Source organism: Anomaloglossus baeobatrachus, chromosome 1 (assembly GCF_048569485.1).
Source record: "Anomaloglossus baeobatrachus isolate aAnoBae1 chromosome 1, aAnoBae1.hap1, whole genome shotgun sequence".
Taxonomy (NCBI): Eukaryota; Metazoa; Chordata; class Amphibia; order Anura; family Aromobatidae; genus Anomaloglossus; species Anomaloglossus baeobatrachus.
The window spans coordinates 74,057,823-74,082,720 of NC_134353.1; the positions used below are offsets into that span (position 1 = coordinate 74,057,823).

General features: G+C 47.1%; 1 protein-coding gene across 2 annotated transcripts in view; it reads right to left on the reverse strand.

The window, feature by feature from the left end:
* Window positions 1–24,898, reverse strand: part of SORCS2 (sortilin related VPS10 domain containing receptor 2) — a 1,328,268-nt gene that overhangs the window by 1,547 nt on the left and 1,301,823 nt on the right. Inside the window, exons 23-27 of one of the 2 annotated variants that reach the window (XM_075346855.1) lie at window positions 24,202–24,327; window positions 20,343–20,442; window positions 18,903–19,005; window positions 14,601–14,758; window positions 1,323–1,402 (exon numbers count right to left, since the gene is read on the reverse strand). In XM_075346855.1, the coding sequence (XP_075202970.1) occupies window positions 1,323–1,402; window positions 14,601–14,758; window positions 18,903–19,005; window positions 20,343–20,442; window positions 24,202–24,327 (567 nt within the window). The remainder of the gene's footprint in view (window positions 1–1,322; window positions 1,403–14,600; window positions 14,759–18,902; window positions 19,006–20,342; window positions 20,443–24,201; window positions 24,328–24,898) is intronic. The other variant, XM_075346856.1, reaches the window with a different exon arrangement.

Sequence of the window (24,898 nt, forward strand, 5' to 3'; positions counted from 1 at the left end):
CCTGACCGACTCCCTAATCCACACCCCGTGAAAGGGCATCCTGTCTGATGATGGCACTGATACCATGCACAGGAATCCTCCATTCACGGTTTACTTTAAGAAAATGCCTTTCATCTTCCATATCTTTTGATGGCAACTCCTTCAACAGGTTCTTCAGGGTACAGGGGGACAATATGCCAGCCCTCAAGATATTGCAGCCAGTGGGAACCATTGCAATATCACGCTATAGTTATGTGTAGTATGGAGTGTAGAATTGTAGCTTGGGATTTCACCTGGATCAAAAATTCCCCTTGTTTGCCCTGTATTTAAATATCTTGTGCCACCCAACCAGCCCTTCCTTATTATGCCCCTTGGCGAGTGCCCCCCTATCACAGTCGTCTCCCTTGGAGCTTAGTGACGAGCCTAGGTTCAGAATGTCTCTTATACTATCTAAGACTATACACATTAAATGTATTTTTTACTTTTGGCATACACGGGGTTCATGTCATTTCTTCCTTGCCAGCAGCAAGCTCTTTACCTCTGCTCAGGTGTTTCCCCTGATGACATCTCCCAACCTGGATAAATACCCTCTGCTCCCAACAGAGGGCGCCGGTTATTCAGAAATCATTCTGGAGCTTGGTCTGGAGCATGAAGGAGGTGTCAGCTGCTTTAGTTACCTTCTCCTTACCTCATTTAGCTTCTCTGCACCCTCTTGTCGCCCTTTTGGTGTTGGTTTTTGGTGCACGTCAGTTTTGTTTGTTCCCTATGTCTGTGTTGTTTGTCGGTGGGGTTTTGTGACTACTGTCCTGGCCCGGCCCCTGGGTGGTGGGTGTGGAGGGTGTTACATCAGAGTCATGGACAGGAGATAGGGACACGTTGGTGGCTCAGACTTCACTACCATTGAGTGTACCTCTAAGTTGAGGGCCAGCTCAGGGCACTACCTAAATATATGGAAACTCTGGCACAGAGTTGTGTTATAGAGTTGTGCCAGAGTTTCCATATATTCTTGTGATTGCTTTATAGTCTTCAGCACCACTAATAAGGTAGTCAAGCCAGATTTTTCTCACAATTTCAGGGCACTACCTAGTTTGAGGGCCAGTGCAGGGGTCCATATCCAGTCACATGCTAGTCACCAACATGACACCCCCCTGCCCGGAGAACACAAACAGCTCGGATGCCAATACACATACAAATTGTGGCACTCATCATTAATACAAGATAAGAAAACTCATCCCTATACATAATATACTAATGTTGAAAAGCGGAGTATCACTTTTAAGAGTGCACATAATCTTAAGGGACAAAAGGGATGGGAGTAGACATCCACCTGGCATGCCACTGACCTGCGATTGAACACTGGCAGGCATCGACAATAAAGGGACCTTGTAGCTGCTCAAGAATCCTCCTCTCCCAGAAAGTGTCACTGCAAGGCAATGGTGTGGAGGAATCCCAAGGGTGGGCCGTAAAAAAACAAACAAACAAGCAAAAATAAAGTATATGGGAAAATGAAGTAGAGGATGAGCAACAGCTTCTTGATGGATGCTCAATGGATGGATGCTCAATGACTTAAAGGGCCACTAAGTTGGTTGAGTAGAAGGTAGTTGATGTTTCCATTAAAACAATCTTAAAGCGTACCTACCATTACAAAAACACAACGACTTATATCTCCACAGACAGCTGAAGCTATAGTGCAGTCACATCGTGATTCCGATGCTTTCTGTGAATGCACAATTTCTTTCTCCGTGCTTGTTGAAGGTGCAGTTTCTTCCTAGTGTGATGTCAGAGCTGTGCTGTGTGATCTGAGCCAATCAGATTCCACTCTCTCGTGCCACTCCCTCACTTTTACAGGAACTATCAAAATCTGCAGCTTCAGCTCCCTCCTCCCTCTCCTCTGCTGTTTTTTCACTTTTCTGCACATTTACTAGTGGTGAAATAACACCGTTACATAAAAGTGATGTATATGTGCAATTGATTTATGCAAAACAGGAAACAAGATAAGTACGCTTTAAGAACATTATGTAATACAGCCCCATGATTCTAGAATTGCAATAAATCAAATTGTAATATTTTGTTTTTCACGTTCCTTACACGCCTTCTTATATACCAGGTCTGATCATTTTTAAGTGTTTTTCAATTACATTATTTTCAGGTTTAGTGGTCCTTTAAAAGGAAATAAAATCAAGCTATGGATTTCAATGGTTTTGTAAAAGTAACATTCAATGATGCTGAGAGCAAAGCATAAAAAAATATTTTCTTGTTTCGCAGGTTGGGCATTTTTAATTTGTAACACCAAATCCACAGATTATAACTAGTACTGGTTTAATAGGGGATTATTAAGAGTCCCTTGTTTCCAAAATGATGTATCACAAGCAACCAAATGCAATTGCATACAACAGCCAAACCATCCGACAGAACGGCAGAGGAACCTTGAGGACATTGGGGAATAACTAAATGTTCTTATATACAGTAGATGTGTCCACCCTTGGGTTTTCTTAAATTTAGTTATGGACTCAATATACAATTCAATGTAATATTGTGACACTCTAGTCAAAATCTCTACAGACTGCAGTTCACATCACCACCACTAGTGGGCCACATATAGCATAAATATTTCCCAACTGAGCATTGTAAAATCTGGAGACCTGTTGAGCTAAGAGCAAAACTGAGGAAGAACACATGTGCGGCTCACAAGTCTTCCAGTAAAATAAAGGGGAGAATCAATTCACAGGACTCCAGCCATCGGCCAGGTCAGTAATCTGTGACTACTAGATAGGAAATCTGTAAATCTGTAAATCTCTTGCTTTGATTAGCTAGGCTGGTGCAACGTCCACAATTACGAAGTTGCACCAAACTGCCGACAGCCATGTGGTTTCTGGCCATGGAAGGTCACAGCGTTTGGCTGCGCAGAATGCTCCCTGACTTTCTATTGTTCCTGCTGTCAGTATTCATTGGTATCGGTAGGTTTCCTACTGGATATATCTCTCTCCCTTTTGGACCCAGCACAAGCTCGCCTTCCACCCATCTGTTAATTAGCAGTATTCCCTTGTTGTTTAAATATCCCTTCCTTCTTTCCTCTGTGGTATTGTTGCTGAAAGCTCTGCTGAACTTCTGAGTCATCTAATGATAAGTAGTTCATACTTTTCTCTCTGTGTTACCCTTGTGTCTTCTATAGTTGTTTAGTGTGGCTGATGAAGAGCTCATCCCATCTGTTCCCTATTTAGGGCCCAGCACTAGGGACACCTAGGGTGAGGTATCCAGCTCGGCACATAGGTGCAGAACCTATTTAGGGTGGTGGAGGACCCCAGGGACCAGCAGTAGGTTCGGTCAGAGGTCACCATCTTCCATTTCCCTAGACATAAGGCCGCTTTACACGCTGCGATCTCGCTAGCGAGATCACTAGCGAGCGTACCCGCCCCCATCGGTTGTGCGACACAGGCAAATCGCTGCCCATGGCGCACAACATCGCTTACACCCGTCACACTACTTACCTGCCTAGCGACGTTGCTGTGACCGGCGAACCGCCTCCTTTCTAAGGGGACGGTTCGTTCTGCGTCATAGCGACATCACTAAGTGGCCGCCCGATAGCAGAGGAGGGGCGGAGATGAGTGGGACGAACATCCCGCCCACCTCCTTCCTTCCTTATTGCCGGCGGGACGCAGGTACAGTGAGTTTCTTCGTTCCTGCGGTGTCACACATAGCGATGTGTGCTGCCGCAGGAACGACAAACAACCTCGCTACTCACCTGTCAACGATTTTTGGTGTTGGAGCGACCTCTCCAATACCAACGATTTTTGTCTCTTTTGCGATCATTTAAGGTCACTCGTACGTGTCACTTGCTGCAATGTCGCTAACGACGCCGGATGTGCGTCACAAACACCGTAACCCCGACGATATATCATTAGCGATGTCGCATTGTGTAAAGCACCCTATAGGGTTTTGTCGCGGGCGGAGGAGGGGACGCTGCGCTCTCCCACTGCTCGGGTCCGGCTGCCGCTGCTCTGCGGCTGCTGCTGCTCGGTGGCTCGAGCGATGGGCCGGATCCCGGGGACTCGAGCGGCGCTCCTCGCCCGTGAGTGAAAAGGGGTGGTTTGGGTTTTGGGGATATTGTCCGTGACGCCACCCACGGTTGTGGTGATTTTGGTGACACCACCGCTGCTCTAGACGGGGATCCCGGGAGCGGTGACTGGGAGCAGCTTTGTTGTTATGTCTCCCCTCCGTGGGTAGGGGGTTGGTTGTCCCGGGGCCCGGTGATGGGGTAGAGCTGGATGACAGGCAGGTTGCGAGGCCTGATGAGGTGCAGGGTCGCAGGGGCAGCGCTGTGCCGCACGGCACGGAGGTACTCACTCAGCCCAATGATGATGACACAGTTCACGGTAAACAAGCGGCTGGATGGACGGGTCCCTCGGACGGCTGCGGTGTTGTTGTTCCCTGCAGGTTAGCGGTGACTGTCTCTCCCTGCACCTATGTTCTATGTTGATTCCGATGGGTTCTCACCGGTAACCCCCTCCCTGACTTGGATGTAGGCCGGAGGAGCCCCTTTTGCCCGCAGGCGCTGGCCCTGGGAAACGGTTGCCCTTGGCGGTGGCGGTGTCTCCCCTTCACGGTTGGACGGTTGCCTTCTGTCGGGACTTCACTGTTTGGAAACCCGGAGGTCCCCTTCACTAACGGATTCGGCAACTTCACGGCGACTCCTAGCCTTGCTGGGGTCCGAAAGGCCCCTGCCACTGGTGCTGGCTTCTCTTTGTGTACCGGTCCGGTACCGCCGGGCCACCACCCGTCCACGGTCCTTACGGCAAACTCCGATAGGCCACTCCTGCAGACGGTCACCACCGTCTGCCAACAATGCTGTCTCGCCCGTGCCACACACTCGGACGCTATCAGTCAGTTGCTCTGCTACTACACTTTCCTCCTTCCACTTTCACTGTCAAAACTCGACTGCTGCTTTTCCCTCCTCCAGGACTGTGAACTCCTTGGTGGGTGGAGACCAACCGCCTGGCTCCACCCCCTGGTGTGGACATCAGCCCCTGGAGGAAGGCAACAAGGGTTTTGTGTCTGACCTTGATGTGCCTGCAGGGAGTGTGGGGTGTGTAGGTGTTGTGCTCTGTGGCCCCTGGCTTGTCCAGGGCGACACATTCCCCCTTAGCAAAATGCAGACCATCCTCGGGCTGCCCGTCCATCACCGGTTTTATTTTCACCAACTGGAAAATATAAAAATGTAAACGGTAACAGACATACTAGTATAATAACATCTTCCCACATCGGGAGGTACTCTTACTTAAACGTTACGGTAAACGGTTTCGGCTTCCGCTCTCTCCCACCCAAGCAACCTGGCCCTGATGCTGCCCCTAAGCAAATAGAGCATTTAAACTCAGAGCACAAGAGTCTTTAAATTTACCAAAATATAGAGATACCCCAGAGACACCGTGATGCAAATGTATAAAACATTTTATTTTATAGCGCACAGGGTATTACAATACATACAAAATAACAATCAGAAAAAACCGGATTGAGTAGGTGAAGGAGAAGGGAGACCCCACGTGACCCAGGAAAATATGTCAAGAATTATATCGGACCTGCTAGACCAGATAAATATATGTCTTATTGTAGTAGCCTCATGCCCATACAAAAGGCCCTACGTAGGGGCCAAAAATACAAATACAATACAATACAATTTTTGAGGTTATAGCTTCGCCTCAGAGGGTATTTTGGCCATTGTACCAGCTTTACATATAGGCCTTTTGGAGTCATGTTCTGGTATAAGGCTATAGGTCTAGGTTATGGGGCCACTAACTAGCGGCACAATGGATTTTGGCCCCTACGTAGGGCCTTTTGTATGGGCATGAGGCTACTACAATAAGACATATATTTATCTGGTCTAGCAGGTCCGATATAATTCTTGACATATTTTCCTGGGTCACGTGGGGTCTCCCTTCTCCTTCACCTACTCAATCCGGTTTTTTCTGATTGTTATTTTGTATGTATTGTAATACCCTGTGCGCTATAAAATAAAATGTTTTATACATTTGCATCACGGTGTCTCTGGGGTATCTCTATATTTTGGTAAATTTAAAGACTCTTGTGCTCTGAGTTTAAATGCATTATTTCCGAGTTGTTGCCTATAATTTCTGGATCTTTATGTTATATATGACCCTAAGCAAATAGGCAGCACCCCTTGACCCCAGTCCTGCACAAGTTGCCCGAGCGGGTTCTGTCCTTTTCAGGGGACCCACGTCCATGGGGAACCCCTGAAACCCCCAGAGGATTGCCACCGGTTCCGGTGGTGGCTGGGCCCCAGCCTGCTCCACTGCGGGCCCTCCCTCCAATCTGCCTCTCCGGAGGCGGTAACGGTGGAAGCTGCAACAACATTTTTATTTACAAGCCACTAAGTTTGTGGTTGCCCTGCTAGTTCTCAGGCATGTTCATAGAAGTTCCTATGCAAGATGAAGGGGGTCCCAACGGGGACCAGTTGCCGGCTACGACCGGTACCAATCAACAGTAAATCAGATGACTTTTCAGCAATTATTCATTTTCATTTTCAAACTTTTAAACAGTGGTGGTCCCAACGGGGACGGTGCAACGGTACTCCGCTGCCCTTACTCTGATTCTTCAGCTGAGGCGGACCCATCCTCCGCCACCAGCATATCAAACATGCACTGACATACCTGTTGCGACAGGGGTGCCCGGTATCCATTCCCACCGGTGCGCGGGGTGTAGAAAACCACCGGGTCTCCTTCATAGCGGGGACGCTCACTTGCCCCCTCAAACTCTGGGATGGGCTTGACGCTGGGTGCCGCATTCTCCGGGTCCCTGGCCCTTGGCACATCAGGCTCCACTGTTGTAGCACGGTGCAGCAGATCAGGTCGACCAACACTGGGACGCCCCGTAGATAATGGCAGGGGCGATACAAGAGCCGAGACCGGACCGGGCCCCCCAGCCGCAGTGGCCGGTTCCTGTGGGACATGGAGGCGTGGGTCACCCGTCGGCTCCATCACGCCGGCTCCCATAGCATACATCGGGACAGTCGCCACCAGCGCTTCCACCTCGCTGGTCCACTGCTCCATCATCTGGAAGATCTGATTCTGTTGACGTTGGTTGAACTCAACTACTCTGGCCCTCATCCACGCCACCGTCCCGGGCTCAGGCACAGAACCCGGCACAATCACTGCCGGGGTCTCCAACACATTTTCGTTAAGGGGCCTCGGCTCCGGTGGCCTCTGGGGAAGCAATTCAGGGCTGCCCCGGGTGTCTGCAACCGGTTGGTCCGCTTGGTTGGACGGGCAGGGTACCGCTACTGGTTGGACAGGTAGCGGGCCTAGTGGCGGGGCGGCAGCAGCTAACGCGGGTAGCGGGGGAGGCAGCAGGGTGAACGGGTGTAGGCCGGGCCCCTCAGCCGCAGTGGCCGATCCCTCGGGAATACAGGGACGTGGGTCTCTTACCCGTTCCTCCAGATCTTCCTCCACCTCGCATCTCCGCATAGCAGCCACCACGTCCGCCATATCGGCCTCCCACTCCTCCAGGAGGAGCTGCATCCGGGCTTGCAGACGATGACTCAGCGGGGCAGTTCGGTCCTCCATCCATGCCGCTGTGCTGGGCGCGGGGGTCTTGCTGTTGTCAGCTGGAGCAGACATCTCAGCAATGATGCTTTCCAGGAACTAGCAGCAAGATGGCCACAGGGTCCTGGCGTCCCTGCTTTTATAGCCACGCTCACATGCGGCCAGACGCCATTTCGTCCCCCTTAGCCTCTTTCCGGCTCCTCCTCTACAGGGGCAGGGTTTTGGCCTTCGCGCCTCCACTACTCGAGGAGACGCTCGAGCGGGAACTTTTCGCGCCAAAGATGGCGGCTTCTGAAATTTTTCGGCCGGACACCTCCGGCGGTAACAAGGCGCACCTCTACCAGATGGCAGAGCGGTAAGATCCTGTTCGTGACGCCAAGTTGTCGCGGGCGGAGGAGGGGACGCTGCGCTCTCCCACTGCTCGGGTCCGGCTGCCGCTGCTCTGCGGCTGCTGCTGCTCGGTGGCTCGAGCGATGGGCCGGATCCCGGGGACTCGAGCGGCGCTCCTCGCCCGTGAGTGAAAAGGGGTGGTTTGGGTTTTGGGGATATTGTCCGTGACGCCACCCACGGTTGTGGTGATTTTGGTGACACCACCGCTGCTCTAGACGGGGATCCCGGGAGCGGTGACTGGGAGCAGCTTTGTTGTTATGTCTCCCCTCCGTGGGTAGGGGGTTGGTTGTCCCGGGGCCCGGTGATGGGGTAGAGCTGGATGACAGGCAGGTTGCGAGGCCTGATGAGGTGCAGGGTTGCAGGGGCAGCGCTGTGCCGCACGGCACGGAGGTACTCACTCAGCCCAATGATGATGACACAGTTCACGGTAAACAAGCGGCTGGATGGACGGGTCCCTCGGACGGCTGCGGTGTTGTTGTTCCCTGCAGGTTAGCGGTGACTGTCTCTCCCTGCACCTATGTTCTATGTTGATTCCGATGGGTTCTCACCGGTAACCCCCTCCCTGACTTGGATGTAGGCCGGAGGAGCCCCTTTTGCCCGCAGGCGCTGGCCCTGGGAAACGGTTGCCCTTGGCGGTGGCGGTGTCTCCCCTTCACGGTTGGACGGTTGCCTTCTGTCGGGACTTCACTGTTTGGAAACCCGGAGGTCCCCTTCACTAACGGATTCGGCAACTTCACGGCGACTCCTAGCCTTGCTGGGGTCCGAAAGGCCCCTGCCACTGGTGCTGGCTTCTCTTTGTGTACCGGTCCGGTACCGCCGGGCCACCACCCGTCCACGGTCCTTACGGCAAACTCCGATAGGCCACTCCTGCAGACGGTCACCACCGTCTGCCAACAATGCTGTCTCGCCCGTGCCACACACTCGGACGCTATCAGTCAGTTGCTCTGCTACTACACTTTCCTCCTTCCACTTTCACTGTCAAAACTCGACTGCTGCTTTTCCCTCCTCCAGGACTGTGAACTCCTTGGTGGGTGGAGACCAACCGCCTGGCTCCACCCCCTGGTGTGGACATCAGCCCCTGGAGGAAGGCAACAAGGGTTTTGTGTCTGACCTTGATGTGCCTGCAGGGAGTGTGGGGTGTGTAGGTGTTGTGCTCTGTGGCCCCTGGCTTGTCCAGGGCGATACATTCCCCCTTAGCAAAATGCAGACCATCCTCGGGCTGCCCGTCCATCACCGGTTTTATTTTCACCAACTGGAAAATATAAAAATGTAAACGGTAACAGACATACTAGTATAATAACATCTTCCCACATCGGGAGGTACTCTTACTTAAACGTTACGGTAAACGGTTTCGGCTTCCGCTCTCTCCCACCCAAGCAACCTGGCCCTGATGCTGCCCCTAAGCAAATAGAGCATTTAAACTCAGAGCACAAGAGTCTTTAAATTTACCAAAATATAGAGATACCCCAGAGACACCGTGATGCAAATGTATAAAACATTTTATTTTATAGCGCACAGGGTATTACAATACATACAAAATAACAATCAGAAAAAAACGGATTGAGTAGGTGAAGGAGAAGGGAGACCCCACGTGACCCAGGAAAATATGTCAAGAATTATATCGGACCTGCTAGACCAGATAAATATATGTCTTATTGTAGTAGCCTCATGCCCATACAAAAGGCCCTACGTAGGGGCCAAAAATACAAATACAATACAATACAATTTTTGAGGTTATAGCTTCGCCTCAGAGGGTATTTTGGCCATTGTACCAGCTTTACATATAGGCCTTTTGGAGTCATGTTCTGGTATAAGGCTATAGGTCTAGGTTATGGGGCCACTAACTAGCGGCACAATGGATTTTGGCCCCTACGTAGGGCCTTTTGTATGGGCATGAGGCTACTACAATAAGACATATATTTATCTGGTCTAGCAGGTCCGATATAATTCTTGACATATTTTCCTGGGTCACGTGGGGTCTCCCTTCTCCTTCACCTACTCAATCCGGTTTTTTCTGATTGTTATTTTGTATGTATTGTAATACCCTGTGCGCTATAAAATAAAATGTTTTATACATTTGCATCACGGTGTCTCTGGGGTATCTCTATATTTTGGTAAATTTAAAGACTCTTGTGCTCTGAGTTTAAATGCATTATTTCCGAGTTGTTGCCTATAATTTCTGGATCTTTATGTTATATATGACCCTAAGCAAATAGGCAGCACCCCTTGACCCCAGTCCTGCACAAGTTGCCCGAGCGGGTTCTGTCCTTTTCAGGGGACCCACGTCCATGGGGAACCCCTGAAACCCCCAGAGGATTGCCACCGGTTCCGGTGGTGGCTGGGCCCCAGCCTGCTCCACTGCGGGCCCTCCCTCCAATCTGCCTCTCCGGAGGCGGTAACGGTGGAAGCTGCAACAACATTTTTATTTACAAGCCACTAAGTTTGTGGTTGCCCTGCTAGTTCTCAGGCATGTTCATAGAAGTTCCTATGCAAGATGAAGGGGGTCCCAACGGGGACCAGTTGCCGGCTACGACCGGTACCAATCAACAGTAAATCAGATGACTTTTCAGCAATTATTCATTTTCATTTTCAAACTTTTAAACAGTGGTGGTCCCAACGGGGACGGTGCAACGGTACTCCGCTGCCCTTACTCTGATTCTTCAGCTGAGGCGGACCCATCCTCCGCCACCAGCATATCAAACATGCACTGACATACCTGTTGCGACAGGGGTGCCCGGTATCCATTCCCACCGGTGCGCGGGGTGTAGAAAACCACCGGGTCTCCTTCATAGCGGGGACGCTCACTTGCCCCCTCAAACTCTGGGATGGGCTTGACGCTGGGTGCCGCATTCTCCGGGTCCCTGGCCCTTGGCACATCAGGCTCCACTGTTGTAGCACGGTGCAGCAGATCAGGTCGACCAACACTGGGACGCCCCGTAGATAATGGCAGGGGCGATACAAGAGCCGAGACCGGACCGGGCCCCCCAGCCGCAGTGGCCGGTTCCTGTGGGACATGGAGGCGTGGGTCACCCGTCGGCTCCATCACGCCGGCTCCCATAGCATACATCGGGACAGTCGCCACCAGCGCTTCCACCTCGCTGGTCCACTGCTCCATCATCTGGAAGATCTGATTCTGTTGACGTTGGTTGAACTCAACTACTCTGGCCCTCATCCACGCCACCGTCCCGGGCTCAGGCACAGAACCCGGCACAATCACTGCCGGGGTCTCCAACACATTTTCGTTAAGGGGCCTCGGCTCCGGTGGCCTCTGGGGAAGCAATTCAGGGCTGCCCCGGGTGTCTGCAACCGGTTGGTCCGCTTGGGCGGACGGGCAGGGTACCGCTACTGGTTGGACAGGTAGCGGGCCTAGTGGCGGGGCGGCAGCAGCTAACGCGGGTAGCGGGGGAGGCAGCAGGGTGAACGGGTGTAGGCCGGGCCCCTCAGCCGCAGTGGCCGATCCCTCGGGAATACAGGGACGTGGGTCTCTTACCCGTTCCTCCAGATCTTCCTCCACCTCGCATCTCCGCATAGCAGCCACCACGTCCGCCATATCGGCCTCCCACTCCTCCAGGAGGAGCTGCATCCGGGCTTGCAGACGATGACTCAGCGGGGCAGTTCGGTCCTCCATCCATGCCGCTGTGCTGGGCGCGGGGGTCTTGCTGTTGTCAGCTGGAGCAGACATCTCAGCAATGATGCTTTCCAGGAACTAGCAGCAAGATGGCCACAGGGTCCTGGCGTCCCTGCTTTTATAGCCACGCTCACATGCGGCCAGACGCCATTTCGTCCCCCTTAGCCTCTTTCCGGCTCCTCCTCTACAGGGGCAGGGTTTTGGCCTTCGCGCCTCCACTACTCGAGGAGACGCTCGAGCGGGAACTTTTCGCGCCAAAGATGGCGGCTTCTGAAATTTTTCGGCCGGACACCTCCGGCGGTAACAAGGCGCACCTCTACCAGACGGCAGAGCGGTAAGATCCTGTTCGTGACGCCAAGTTGTCGCGGGCGGAGGAGGGGACGCTGCGCTCTCCCACTGCTCGGGTCCGGCTGCCGCTGCTCCGCGGCTGCTGCTGCTCGGTGGCTCGAACGATGGGCTGGATCCCGGGGACTCGAGCGGCGCTCCTCGCCCGTGAGTGAAAAGGGGTGGTTTGGGTTTTGGGGATATTGTCCGTGACGCCACCCACGGTTGTGGTGATTTTGGTGACACCACCGCTGCTCTAGACGGGGATCCCGGGAGCGGTGACTGGGAGCAGCTTTGTTGTTATGTCTCCCCTCCGTGGGTAGGGGGTTGGTTGTCCCGGGGCCCGGTGATGGGGTAGAGCTGGATGACAGGCGGGTTGCGAGGCCTGATGAGGTGCAGGGTCGCAGGGGCAGCGCTGTGCCGCACGGCACGGAGGTACTCACTCAGCCCAATGTTGATGACACAGTTCACGGTAAACAAGCGGCTGGATGGACGGGTCCCTCGGACGGCTGTTGTTGTTCCCTGCAGGTTAGTGGTGACTGTCTCTCCCTGCACCTATGAGCTATGTTGATTCCGATGGGTTCCCACCGGTAACCCGCTCCCTGACTTGGATGTAGGCCGGAGGAGCCCCTTTTGCCCGCAGGCGCTGGCCCTGGGAAACGGTTGCCCTTGGCGGTGGCGGTGTCTCCCCTTCACGGTTGGACGGTTGCCTTCTGTCGGGACTTGACTGTTTGGAAACCCGGAGGTCCCCTTCACTAACAGATTCGGCAACTTCACGGCGACTCCTAGCCTTGCCGGGGTCCGAAAGGCCCCTGCCACTGGTGCTGGCTTCTCTTTGTGTACCGGTCCGGTACCGCCGGGCCACCGCCCGTCCACGGTCCTTACGGCAAACTCCGATAGGCCACTCCTGCAGACGGTCACCACCGTCTGCCAACAATGCTGTCTCGCCCGGGCCACACACCCGGACGCTATCAGTCAGTTGCTCTGCTACTACACTTTCCTCCTTCCACTTTCACTGTCAAAACTCAACTGCTGCTTTTCCCTCCTCCAGGACTGTGAACTCCTTGGTGGGTGGAGACCAACCGCCTGGCTCCACCCCCTGGTGTGGACATCAGCCCCTGGAGGAAGGCAACAAGGGTTTTGTGTCTGACCTTGATGTGCCTGCTGGGAGTGTGGGGTGTGTAGGTGTTGTGCTCTGTGGCCCCTGGCTTGTCCAGGGCGACACATTTTCCCTTCCCTTTCGCCGTGCGCTTGGTACTTCCCCATACCTAGGGTGACAGTTGGGATTGCCGGGCGATAAGGAGACTCGTAGGCCTCCCGTCCAGAAGCGCTAATATTGACTTTGTCCAATGGACCAGAGTCCTGTGAATCGATTCTGCCATCTATTTTTACTATGTTATAATACGGTTTTCACATTTTTTTCTAAATCAAAACCCATGACAGTTACAGGCCTATTTTGATAATATTTTTCAGACTGTGAAAAATACGATTGACTTTCAATCTACAGGTTCATACTAATAAATCTTCTATTGGAAATTTGGACCCATGGGTATGGGAATTTTGGTGAAAGGGATTGTCCCATCCTTTAAAAATTAATCTCACTGGGCCCATGGTGGTGTAAGAAATGATAAAACAAACTATACTTACCTATCAGACCAGCGCTGCTCCTGCACTGGTCTCTTGGCATCAACATCGGGTAATGCGCCAAATCCAATCAGAAGCTGTTGATTGGCCTCACCCTTCACATTCTGTCCGAACAGGAAGAAATGTTTCTCCTCTTGTTCAGAGAGAATGACGCTGTTGGACTGGTCGATGAGTAGGTTTTTTTTTTCTTACACTACCCTGGGCCCTTTAAGGATAAAGAGTAACTAAACCTTATTTTTTTATAATTTTGTCCAGCATAAAAAAAATTATAAAACTTTACAAATCTCTTTATTAGGGAATTTGTCTTCATTCCTGTAATATAATTTGCATGTAAGCGGCTTCCAAACCCTTGCTGTTCCCCCATGTATTTCCTGCCTTCAGCTGCATTAATATAAGACTGTACACTATGTAAAGGAGTACAGATGTTGGCAGTAATGGGTCAGCTCAGCCCCCATATCTCACTAACTCTGGGGATAAGCTGCTGGAAGACAGGAGCTGACCCATCACTGCCATCATCTGTACTCCAAATAAGAACATTCTGATATCAAAGTAGCTAATGGCAGGCAAATATCATGAGTTTGGAAGCCACTTACATGATTTTTTTTCTCAAAGTTGACACATCTCTATGCTTATCTTAAAGGAGTATTCTCACGTTTTCCATGAATAGGAAGGAGATAACTGACCAGTCGCGGCTGTCCAACTGCTGAGACCCCACTAATCCTGAGAACTGTAGCTCTAAAGAGCCTTGTATGAATAGACTAGTGGACAATTATGTGCACTATTGCTCTATTCATTCTTATGTAAGCGACGGAGATAGCTGAGCACAGCACTCCGCTTTCCTTCGGCAGTCCCTAAGAATGAATATAGAGGCAGTCCATATGATGGACCACCCCTGTATTCACACGGGGCTCTTCTGAACCCTGGATCTCAGGATCAGTGAAGGCCCAGGCGATAGGGAAGGTATCCCCCATACTATCTCTTCCAAACTTGAGGACACCCCTTTAAGCTAAAGATATTGGTTTGTACTACAAAACCCCATATTATCATCCCCTCCGTACATCTTACTACCGGTTTTCCGTTACCTCTTGCATTTCCTAGCGTTTGCGTGTCCATGTCATCGTCAATGAACTCTTCTCCCTGGATGATATTTTGTGTGTCTTCGCTGTGATTCACAGGACTTGTCATCTCCTGCTCCTTCTCGTTGTGCATCTGAGCGTAGACATTCCTGCCGGGCATTTTCCTGTTCACACATAAAAAGAATACTGAAGAATGGGAACCAGACAATGATTATGTTGGTATTGTTACATATTTAGAATGTGTAACTTTAGGTTAAGTCTAGTATCTGAGAGATTTGCTTAAATAAGACCTGTCTCTGGGTCAGAAGTGATTGGTTTTTGCTCTTATTTTATTCCTGTTGATCCTCAGTTTTCCTTCTTTTTTTTTTTTTGTACGTCCACCATGCTAGAAATATGAGGCTTTTTATTTGGTACTAACTTTTAATAGTCTATATCAAGGGATTGTGATTCATAGGATCCTCTGGGGCGTGTCAATAGGCTGCTCTCCATAATTACACTGAGTCTTGCCCCCTCGGAAAAGAACATAAAAAGAATCAAATAAAAAGGCCCATATTTTTGGACCCGTATGACGGATTAAAAAAAAACAAAAACCCAACTAAAATTAAGAATACTCAGGGGAGCACCGGGAATAAAATAAGAGTAAAAACTGCCTATTTATGACCTAGTGATAGGCTCACTTTAAGGCCCTACATACTTCAAGAGAAGAAACTATGTTTTATTATTATTATTATTATTATTATTATTATTATTATTAATAATAATAATAATAATAATAATAATAATAATAATAATAATAATAATAAAATATAGACCAAGATGTAAAAAATACATAAAATTTAACATCAAAAATTAATTTAAACGATAGGCCAAACAAATTCCCTGTAAGGGGTTCTCAACTCTACCCTTTCTTCTTAAGTGTCCAACCAGGATTACTGCACAGAGCTGATAGTACGTCAGCAATAGGGACTAACCTGCCCAGAGATCACTTTGGGGAGTTGCACATCCTAGCATCAAACTTCACTATTTGATTAATGCTGCTGCCCAAACCTACAGTACGGTATGTATTTCTACTAGTGTTGAGTGGGCACTACCATGCTCGGTACTCGTAACTAGTGATGAGTGAGCACTACCATGCTCGGGGGCTCAGTACTCGTAACTAGTGATGAGTGAGCACTACCATGCTCGGGGGCTCAGTACTCATAACTAGTGATGAGTGAGCACTACCATGCTCGGGTGCTCAGTACTCGTAACTAGTGATAAGTGAGTTCTACCATGCTCGGGTGCTCAGTACTTGTAACTAGTGATGAGCGGGCACTACCATGCTCGGGGGCTCAGTACTCATAACTAGTGATGAGTGAGCACTACCATGCTCGGGTGCTCAGTACTTGTAACTAGTGATGAGTGAGCACTACCATGCTCGGGGGCTCAGTACTCATAACTAGTGATGAGTGAGCACTACCATGCTCCGGTGCTCGGTACTAGTGATGAGCGGGCATTACCATGCTCGGGTGCTCTGTACTCGTAACTAGTGATGAGTGGGCACTACCATGCTCGGATGCTCTGTACTTGTAACTAGTGATGAGCAGGCACTACCATGCTGGAGTGCTCAGTACTCGTAACTAGTGATGAGCGAGCACTAACATGCTCGTATGCTCGATACTCGTAACTGGTGATGAGCGGGCACTACCATGCTCAGGTGCTCAGTACTTGTAAGTTGTAACTAGTGATGAGTGAGCACTACCATGCTCGGGTGCTCGGTACTCGTAACTAGTGATGAGCGAGCACTACCATGCTCAGGGGCTCAGTACTCATAACTAGTGATGAGTGAGCACTACCATGCTCGGGTGCTCAGTACTCGTAACTAGTGATAAGTGAGTTCTACCATGCTCGGGTGCTCAGTACTTGTAACTAGTGATGAGCGGGCACTACCATGCTCGGGGGCTCAGTACTCATAACTAGTGATGAGTGAGCACTACCATGCTCGGGTGCTCAGTACTTGTAACTAGTGATGAGTGAGCACTACCATGCTCGGGGGCTCAGTACTCATAACTAGTGATGAGTGAGCACTACCATGCTCCGGTGCTCGGTACTAGTGATGAGCGGGCATTACCATGCTCGGGTGCTCTGTACTCGTAACTAGTGATGAGTGGGCACTACCATGCTCGGATGCTCTGTACTTGTAACTAGTGATGAGCAGGCACTACCATGCTGGAGTGCTCAGTACTCGTAACTAGTGATGAGCGAGCACTAACATGCTCGTATGCTCGATACTCGTAACTGGTGATGAGCGGGCACTACCATGCTCAGGTGCTCAGTACTTGTAACTAGTGATGAGCGAGCACTACCATGCTCGGGTGCTCACTACTCGTAACTAGTGATGAGCGAGCACTACCATGCTGGGGTGCTCAGTACTCGTAACTAGTGATGAGCGGGCACTACCATGCTCAGGTGCTCAGTACTCGTAACTAGTGATGAGCGGGCACTACCATGCTCAAGTGCTCTGTACTTGTAACTAGTGATGAGAGAGCACTATCATGCTCGGGGGCTTGGTACTCAAAATGGCCAGTCGTCCGTTTGGACAGGTGAGACTCATGTACCAAGTATAATGGAAGATTCTCCAGAAAAATGCTTGAGTTTCCCATTGACTTCCATTATACTCGGTACACGAGTCAAGCACGTCCGAGCGTCGGATTGCTCGTTTCCAGTACGGAGCACCCGAGCATTGTAGTGCTCACTCTAAACTAATCTATACACATCTTTTTAAGGGATTTCCCTCTCCTTCCTGCTCTTTATCTCTTCCCTAATAAATATTTCCTTCCCTACCTTTCTCTTTCCCTTCCTCTCCTCCCTTATGTTTCAGATTCCTATGTGTTAAATGTTTATGTACAATATAAGTAAGTAACTAGGTTACGGCAAGCTTTTAATTGTTATTTATGGTAAGGTGCCATATTGTACTGTATTGCATTGCATATACCCTTATGTTCAAATTATGCTATAAAAATATTTTAAACACATCTTTAGTGCTGTCTTCAGTTTTGTAGAATCTACCTTTAAATAGTCACTGATCTCTTTGGAAAAAGATCTACAGATTTTATAGACACAACTTTCCGTTTGTATAATTTACCTGTTTTTTTTTGTGGCTTTATGTTGGATAGTCTGATCGAAAAAAAAATGGTTATTTGAGAATTGTTTTCCCAGCTCATATAGATATTTTTATGGTTATTTCCATAAGGGGGAGATTTCTGCAGATTGGTTATACAATGAACACAATGATAACAATCCAGTATACAGTGAGCTCTTAAGCTCCCCATTGTGGCAGCTGTTGGCGTTCAGGATTATCTCATTTAAAGGGAGACGGTCACTAGTTTTATTCTGCCTGGTATGGATACTTCAATGAAACTGATAATAGACGATTATACCACTTATACCACTATATTACTTCTTGTTCCTGCAGCGTGTCACGGGTGACAGTCATGTGGTTTCTGGCCATAGAAGGTCACGGCATTTGGCTGCGCAACATGCTTATTGACTTTCCATTGTTCCTGCTGTCAGTATTCATTGGTATAGGTAGCTTTCCTGCTGGATTCATCTCTCTCCATTTTGGACCCAGCAGGAGCTCACCTTCTACCCAGCTACTGATTATCAGTATTCTCTTATTGCTTACATACCCCTTCCTTCCTTGAACTGGTGCTGGTTCATTCTTTTCCCCTTTGTGTCCACCCTGTGTCCTCTTTAGTGTTTAGTGGGGTTGATGAAGAGCTCATCCCACCCGTTCCCTATTTAGGGCCTAGCACTAGGGATACCTAGGGTCAGGTATGCGGCTCGGCACATAGGTGCGGAACCTATCTAGGGTGGTGAGGGACCCCAGGGACCAGCAGTAGGTTTAGTCAGGGGTCACCATCTTCCCTTTCGCCGTTCACTTGGTACTTCTCCGTACCAAGTGTGACACAGCATACATGACATCAAGAATCTTCTTCACCAGATTTATGTGACCATTAGATAGGAAAGCATAAACTAGTGACAGATTTCCTCTAAAGGGGTGTTCAATTTTGGAGCCAATTTTTTTTTTGGGGGGGAGCAGTGCTTTGCGGCTATAAAGGGAGCTAATGGTTTATCTTTTAAAGGGCTACACAATCATATGAATGGTTTGGAGGGGTGAACATTTCTGACAGGTACCCTTTAATACAACTACTTGTCCTACTTGGGTATAAGCGTAAGAGATGAGACAACTCCTATTCATATCTGGGGACTGAAGCCGATCCATATCAGACTCTGATATCACTAAATACATCAATAGCTGTCACTTGCCTTTTGAACTTATACAAGATGAAAGCTCCGACCGCTACAAGACAGATGGCGAAGATGATCACGATTGCCCAGTACCCTCCTGTTCCACCAATCGCCTGTGACTCTGCAGGAGATAGCACAATATTTTGGTTAATCAATGTGTCTAGCTCTAAGTAGTTGGGGTAGAAGATTTGGGCTGTGCATATGTATATATGATAGGGCATCAATATCATAGAAGTGGAAAAAAAACCATTAGAACTAGGAACCTCATCCATGGAAATTATGAGAAAGACTTGCATGGTTATTAGAGTCACAACCACTATGCTGGCTTAAAGACATGGCTGCAGCAGCCCCACGTGGATGAAACTGTAGACGGTAGTAGAAAGGGTTAACGCCGCGCTGCCGTGTAAGAATGACATGTAGCGGAATATTTTAATTATTATTTTACTAGTCACCGCGTTTAAGAGATACTTTCTCTTTCTTCAGGACAAAAATCACTGTATATTTGTCCTGAAGAAGGACAACGAATCTCTGAAATGCGGTGACTCGTAAAATGACAATTCAAATATTCCGCTACATGTCATTCTTACAATGCTGCCTACAGATGGATGTCTCTGATTTGGACGACATCCCTAGTCATTTACCAAGGAGCTTAAATGGGTCGGACATTGGCTTATGAGGTATTCATTCCAGACATAATAAATGTAAAATGTGAAAAACTAATGCTCACTTCTCTCCGGCTGAAACTGCTGCTCACTGCCAGCCTTATGGTTTCCTTCTTTTTCTATGGCGCGCCACATCTCTGTACTCTTCACTATGGGCCAGGACTTCCAGCCTGGTTACTGCATGTTGTAAGGGTATGAAGCACCTTGTGACATCACATCCTTATGAAATGCAGTGATCCCGAAGACCTAGAAGTGTTGGCCTATAGTGAAGAGGACGAAAATGTGGTGCATGACGGTGGAGAGAAGAGGACTGGACAGTGAGCAGCGGGGCAGCCGGTAAGGTGAGCATTTAGAGGTTAGTTTTTTACTTTGTTTGCTTTTTTTTTTTTTTTTTTTTTTTTTTTTACAATTTTCGGGACCAGGTTTTCTTTTTGTGTATTGTGTTTGAATTTGTGTGGAACTGCTAATTTCAGGAAATTCAACACAAACTGGATCCTTTGTGGATGTATCTGCTCATGTCTAATACGTAGTGTCACAAAATCACGTCTACAACACATTAAGATAAACGAGAAGTGCACAACCCCTTTAAAATTGATAAAAACCCATCCATAATATATCTGACTACTTCAACCTAATGTCCTCTATAGCTAAATAGTACAATAGATGGCAAAGGAGGAGAATGCAACTGCAAAACAATAAGAACCCAAATGCCAGACGTGGTCTGTGGATACCTAAGTGGCAGAATAAACACTAAAAGAGACGGATATCTATAAAAGATAATTAAAAATAAGTTTACCTGATTCAGAATCACTTAACGTTACCAACACCCAGAATCCGCCTCTGAGGAAGAACGTGATGTTATGTGCACTCAAGGCCTGTCTTATCACTGATATCCTCTAAAGGAAAGAAACAAAGAAAATGTCAATTCCGGGCCAGTATCATTTATGTTAATGCGTCCTTTATTCCATGTTGCTGTCATACAGAAGGATATATATATATATATATATATATATATATGTATATATATATATATGTATATATACAGTACAGACCAAAAGTTTGGACACACCTTCTTATTCAAAGAGTTTTCTTTATTTTCAGGACTCTAAAAATTGTAGATTCACATTGAAAGCATCAAATATATGAATTATCACATGTGGAATGAAATACTTAAAAAAGTGTGAAACAACTGAAAATATGTCTTATATTCTAGATTCTTCAAAGTAGCCACCTTTTGCTTTGATTACTGCTTTGCACACTCTTGGCATTCTCTTGATGAGCTTCAAGAGGTAGTCACCAGAAATGGTCTTCCAACAATCTTGAAGAAGTTCCCAGAGATGCTTAGCACTTGTTGGCCCTTTTGCCTTCACTCTGCGGTCCAGCTCACCCCAAACCATCTCGATTGGGTTCAGGTCTGGTGACTGTGGAGGCCAGGTCATCTGGCATAGCACCCCATCACTCTCCTTCTTAGTCAAATAGCCCTTGCACAGCCTGGAGGTGTGTTTGGGGTCATTGTCCTGTTGAAAAATAAATGATAGTCTAGCTAAACAAAACCGGATGGAATAGCATGCCGCTGCAAGATGCTGTGGTAGCCATGCTGGTTCAGTATGCCTTCAATTTTGAATAAATCCCCAATAGTGTCACCAGCAAAGCACCCCCACACCATCACACCTCCTCCTCCATGCTTCACGGTGGGAACCAGCCATGTAGAGTCCATCCGTTCACCTTTTCTACAAAGACACGGTGGTTGGATCCAAAGATCTCAAATTTGGACTCATCAGACGAAAGCACAGATTTCCACTGGTCTAATGTCCATTCCTTGTGTTCTTTAGCCCAAACAAGTCTCTTCTGTTTGTTGCCTGTCCTTAGCAGTGGTTTCCTAGCAGCTACTTTACCATGAAGGCCTGCTGCACAAAGTCTCCTCTTAACAGTTGTTCTAGAGATGAGAAGGTGTGTCCAAACTTTTGGTCTGTACTGTATATATATATATATATATATATATATATATATATATATATATATATATATATATATAATGAAGCCAAGTGCAATAAAAGCGGGCGTACTGAGTGACGGGCACAGAAGGAGAAAGGGCCCTGCCCCAAGGGCTCAAAGTCTACCTGGAAAAGGGGGAAGGAGACAGTAAGTAAAGGCAGGAGCCGCAATTCTGAGAATTTACTGTATGTTTTCAGCTTGCGGTGAAGGTTTCCAAGGTGGGTGAGATGACCCTTTGTTCTTATAGGGTCTATGATATCCCATATGTAGATTAAAAAACACCTTTTTATTGAAGGGTGGTTTAAATTTACTGCCAGATAATATGGCTGAAGTTAGTGGAAAAGTACATACAGGAACTTAAAAAAGCAATGAAATAAAAATTGAAAAAATATTAAAACACTATTCAAAATGCCATACATTCTGCTTATTCTAAACTCAGCTAATTCCTGGATCGAAAAGAAAAAAATAAAATAAAAGGAAATAAAACAATTATCTATTGTACCATTTTAATTAAACTTATTTCCAGCCTTTCTCGACTTTCAAAAATGTTAAACAAAAACAAAACCTAAAAGCCACAAAAAAAAAATATTTAGAAAGAAAATATCAAATTCGTATTATTATTCACATTATTATTATTTTGAAATTTAGAAGTTGATTGATGATTGTGTATTAATTAATTATTTATTCAAATCCAGATTAATTATTTCACATCTTTAATTAAATTTACTGTCAGACAATGGGACTAAAAAAAAAATAAAAAAAAAAAATCAGAGCCGTCACGAGGGTTTTGTAAAGCAAAACGTTAATACATTCATTCATCTTTCGGCAGATAAGGGAACAATTACCTGAGTCAATATCATAGCGGAGCTGAATTATAAATGCTTTCAACTAACCGCATTATTTTAGTGACATCATTATACAATCAAAATATAATTACGATAGGATCAGAAAAAAAACAAACCTTTGAATATATTCATCCCGTTATCAACAACAAGCGTTCAATTAATCTCCAGCACAAAGGAGTGTAACGCGTACAGTGTACAAATGAGAAAAAATGCAGCTCGCACGCATAAATCCCAGGCTAACGGTATTAATGGCTCGTGTCAACATTTCTTTTATCTCTACATTCCGGGATATGCAGCTTTTCGGGATAACAGTACAAAGTAAGTCAAACTAAATATTTGCGTTTATACAGAAAACTGGTCCAAAATTTAATTTTGATTAATTTCGTAATGCATTTAAAATTTCAGGGAAGTTTTCAAAATAATTGGTCCTGTGTGTGCATGAGGAATAACCGTATTTCTGGCTGTTATGTGACTTGTATTCTTCATTTTTCATCTCTGCAGATTTGATTTCTAAATTGCAGTTGCCTCTGAGCTAGTGGGTGGCGACTAGCTGGTAGGATGTCTCCCATACATAGCACCCAGAGACATGAGGAGAGTCCTGCTCTCCTTTCTCTATGTAGGACTTGTTCTGAACAGCATAGACATTATATAACATTTCTGATTATCTGTCTATCTATATCTGTCTGTCTATCTATCCATATCTTATCAATCTGTCCATCCATCCATCCATCCATCCATCCATCCATTCGTCCGTCCGTCCATCCATCCATCCATCCATCCATCTTTATATCTCTCTATCTATCTATCCCTCTATCTATCTCTCTATCCATCCATCCATCCATATATATCTCTCTATCTATCTATCCATCTATCTCTATATATTTCTATCTATCTATCCCTTTATCTATCCATCTATCATCTATCTATCTATCCATCTATCATCTATCTATCTATCTATCTATCTATCCCTCCATCTATCTATCTATCTATCTACCTACCACCAAAGGTTTTTAAACAATATTAACCTTGGAATACAAATGCTGGGGTCCCTAAGACAGTGGGGACCCTGAGAAATAAAGCAGTTTGACTCCCTTTAAAGCCGGTCCTGACTGTAACTAGGGCTTATTTTGGAGTGGGGCTTATATTTCAAACATACTCCAAAAATCCAGTAAAATCATGCTAGGGCTCATTTTTTTGGGTAATAATAGAGTTCATTCCCCCATGTTTCTCCCCTGTAGTCATTAGACATTGTTTCTGCAATACCACAGAATGCCTCTACATACTGCACAGACTTGTCGCAGGTCCCTCCCACTCAGAATACAGGAAGCACAAGAAGATACTTAAAGAAATGATAATATAATACTGATACGGTGCTGAAGAATCAGATATAAAAAAATCATTCTACTGGTTTTTCCTAGGTATGGGGGGTTGGGGGTATAAGAGATTCTATTCGAGATAGGCTTTAAATTGCTTATTCAATGTTAGACATATATCCGTCAGGGGCAGGATGTTGTATTACTAACCTAGCATGACATTTCTGAGTTATGTCTCCTGCTGCCGTTATTGAGGACAATCCCATTCTCAGATCATAGATTGCTTTCCTCCTCTCCATTGGCCTCATGATGTATTACAAACAGCAATTTATATCCACTCGCCGGCAATTTTAATGCATTTGGCCAAGAAATATTCATGTTGTAAAAGCGAATATATAACAAAGTATGATATCTCCCGAGTTCTGTCGCTCTCCCGCTCACTGATGAGTGGAGGCTTCCCAGGATAGTGGACAGATTTACAGCATGCGCGTCTACACTGTACCTTGTCGGTGGGCACGCTCCTCTTCCTCTTCGGCTGATTTGTAGGCGGTAGAAGGTATAAGTCAGCCGTGGTCGGTAAGCCTGGTTTTACCACTGTCACAAGCGTTTGCTCAGGAATGTTAGTTTCCTGCAAATGTATGAAGCAAGCGGGTTACTTTTCCATCATTTAGCTAAAAAAAAAAAAAGTGAAGGCAAGAGCAAAAAATGTATACTTTCCATGGCAGTAACTGGAACTCTTAGGCTAAGACCGCACTTTGCGTTTCCACCTGCGTTTTTGGTGCTTTTTAGGTCCGTTTTGAGAAGCACCTTTTTCATGCCAAAAGGCATGCGTTTTGATTTTACAGCAAAGTCAATGGAAATCGGTGATTTTCAGACCGCACTTTGCGTTTCTAAATGCTGCGCTTAATTTGCATATTTTGTGGCAAAAAACATGCGTTCAAAGAAGCAGCATGTCAATTGTTTTTGCCATTTTGGGTGCGTTTTGCTAACATTAAAGTCAATGAGAAATGGCAAAAATCAAGATTCCTACAAATTCCTGCGTTTTACCTGCTTTTTTTGTGCAGAAAACATGCGTTTTCGACTAACAAAACGCATGCTGTTTGGACATTAAAATAATGATTGCATATTTCCCTTTACACACACACACAGTCCGACAATTAAATTAAAGAAAAATAATAAATTATTGCTATTTTTCCAAA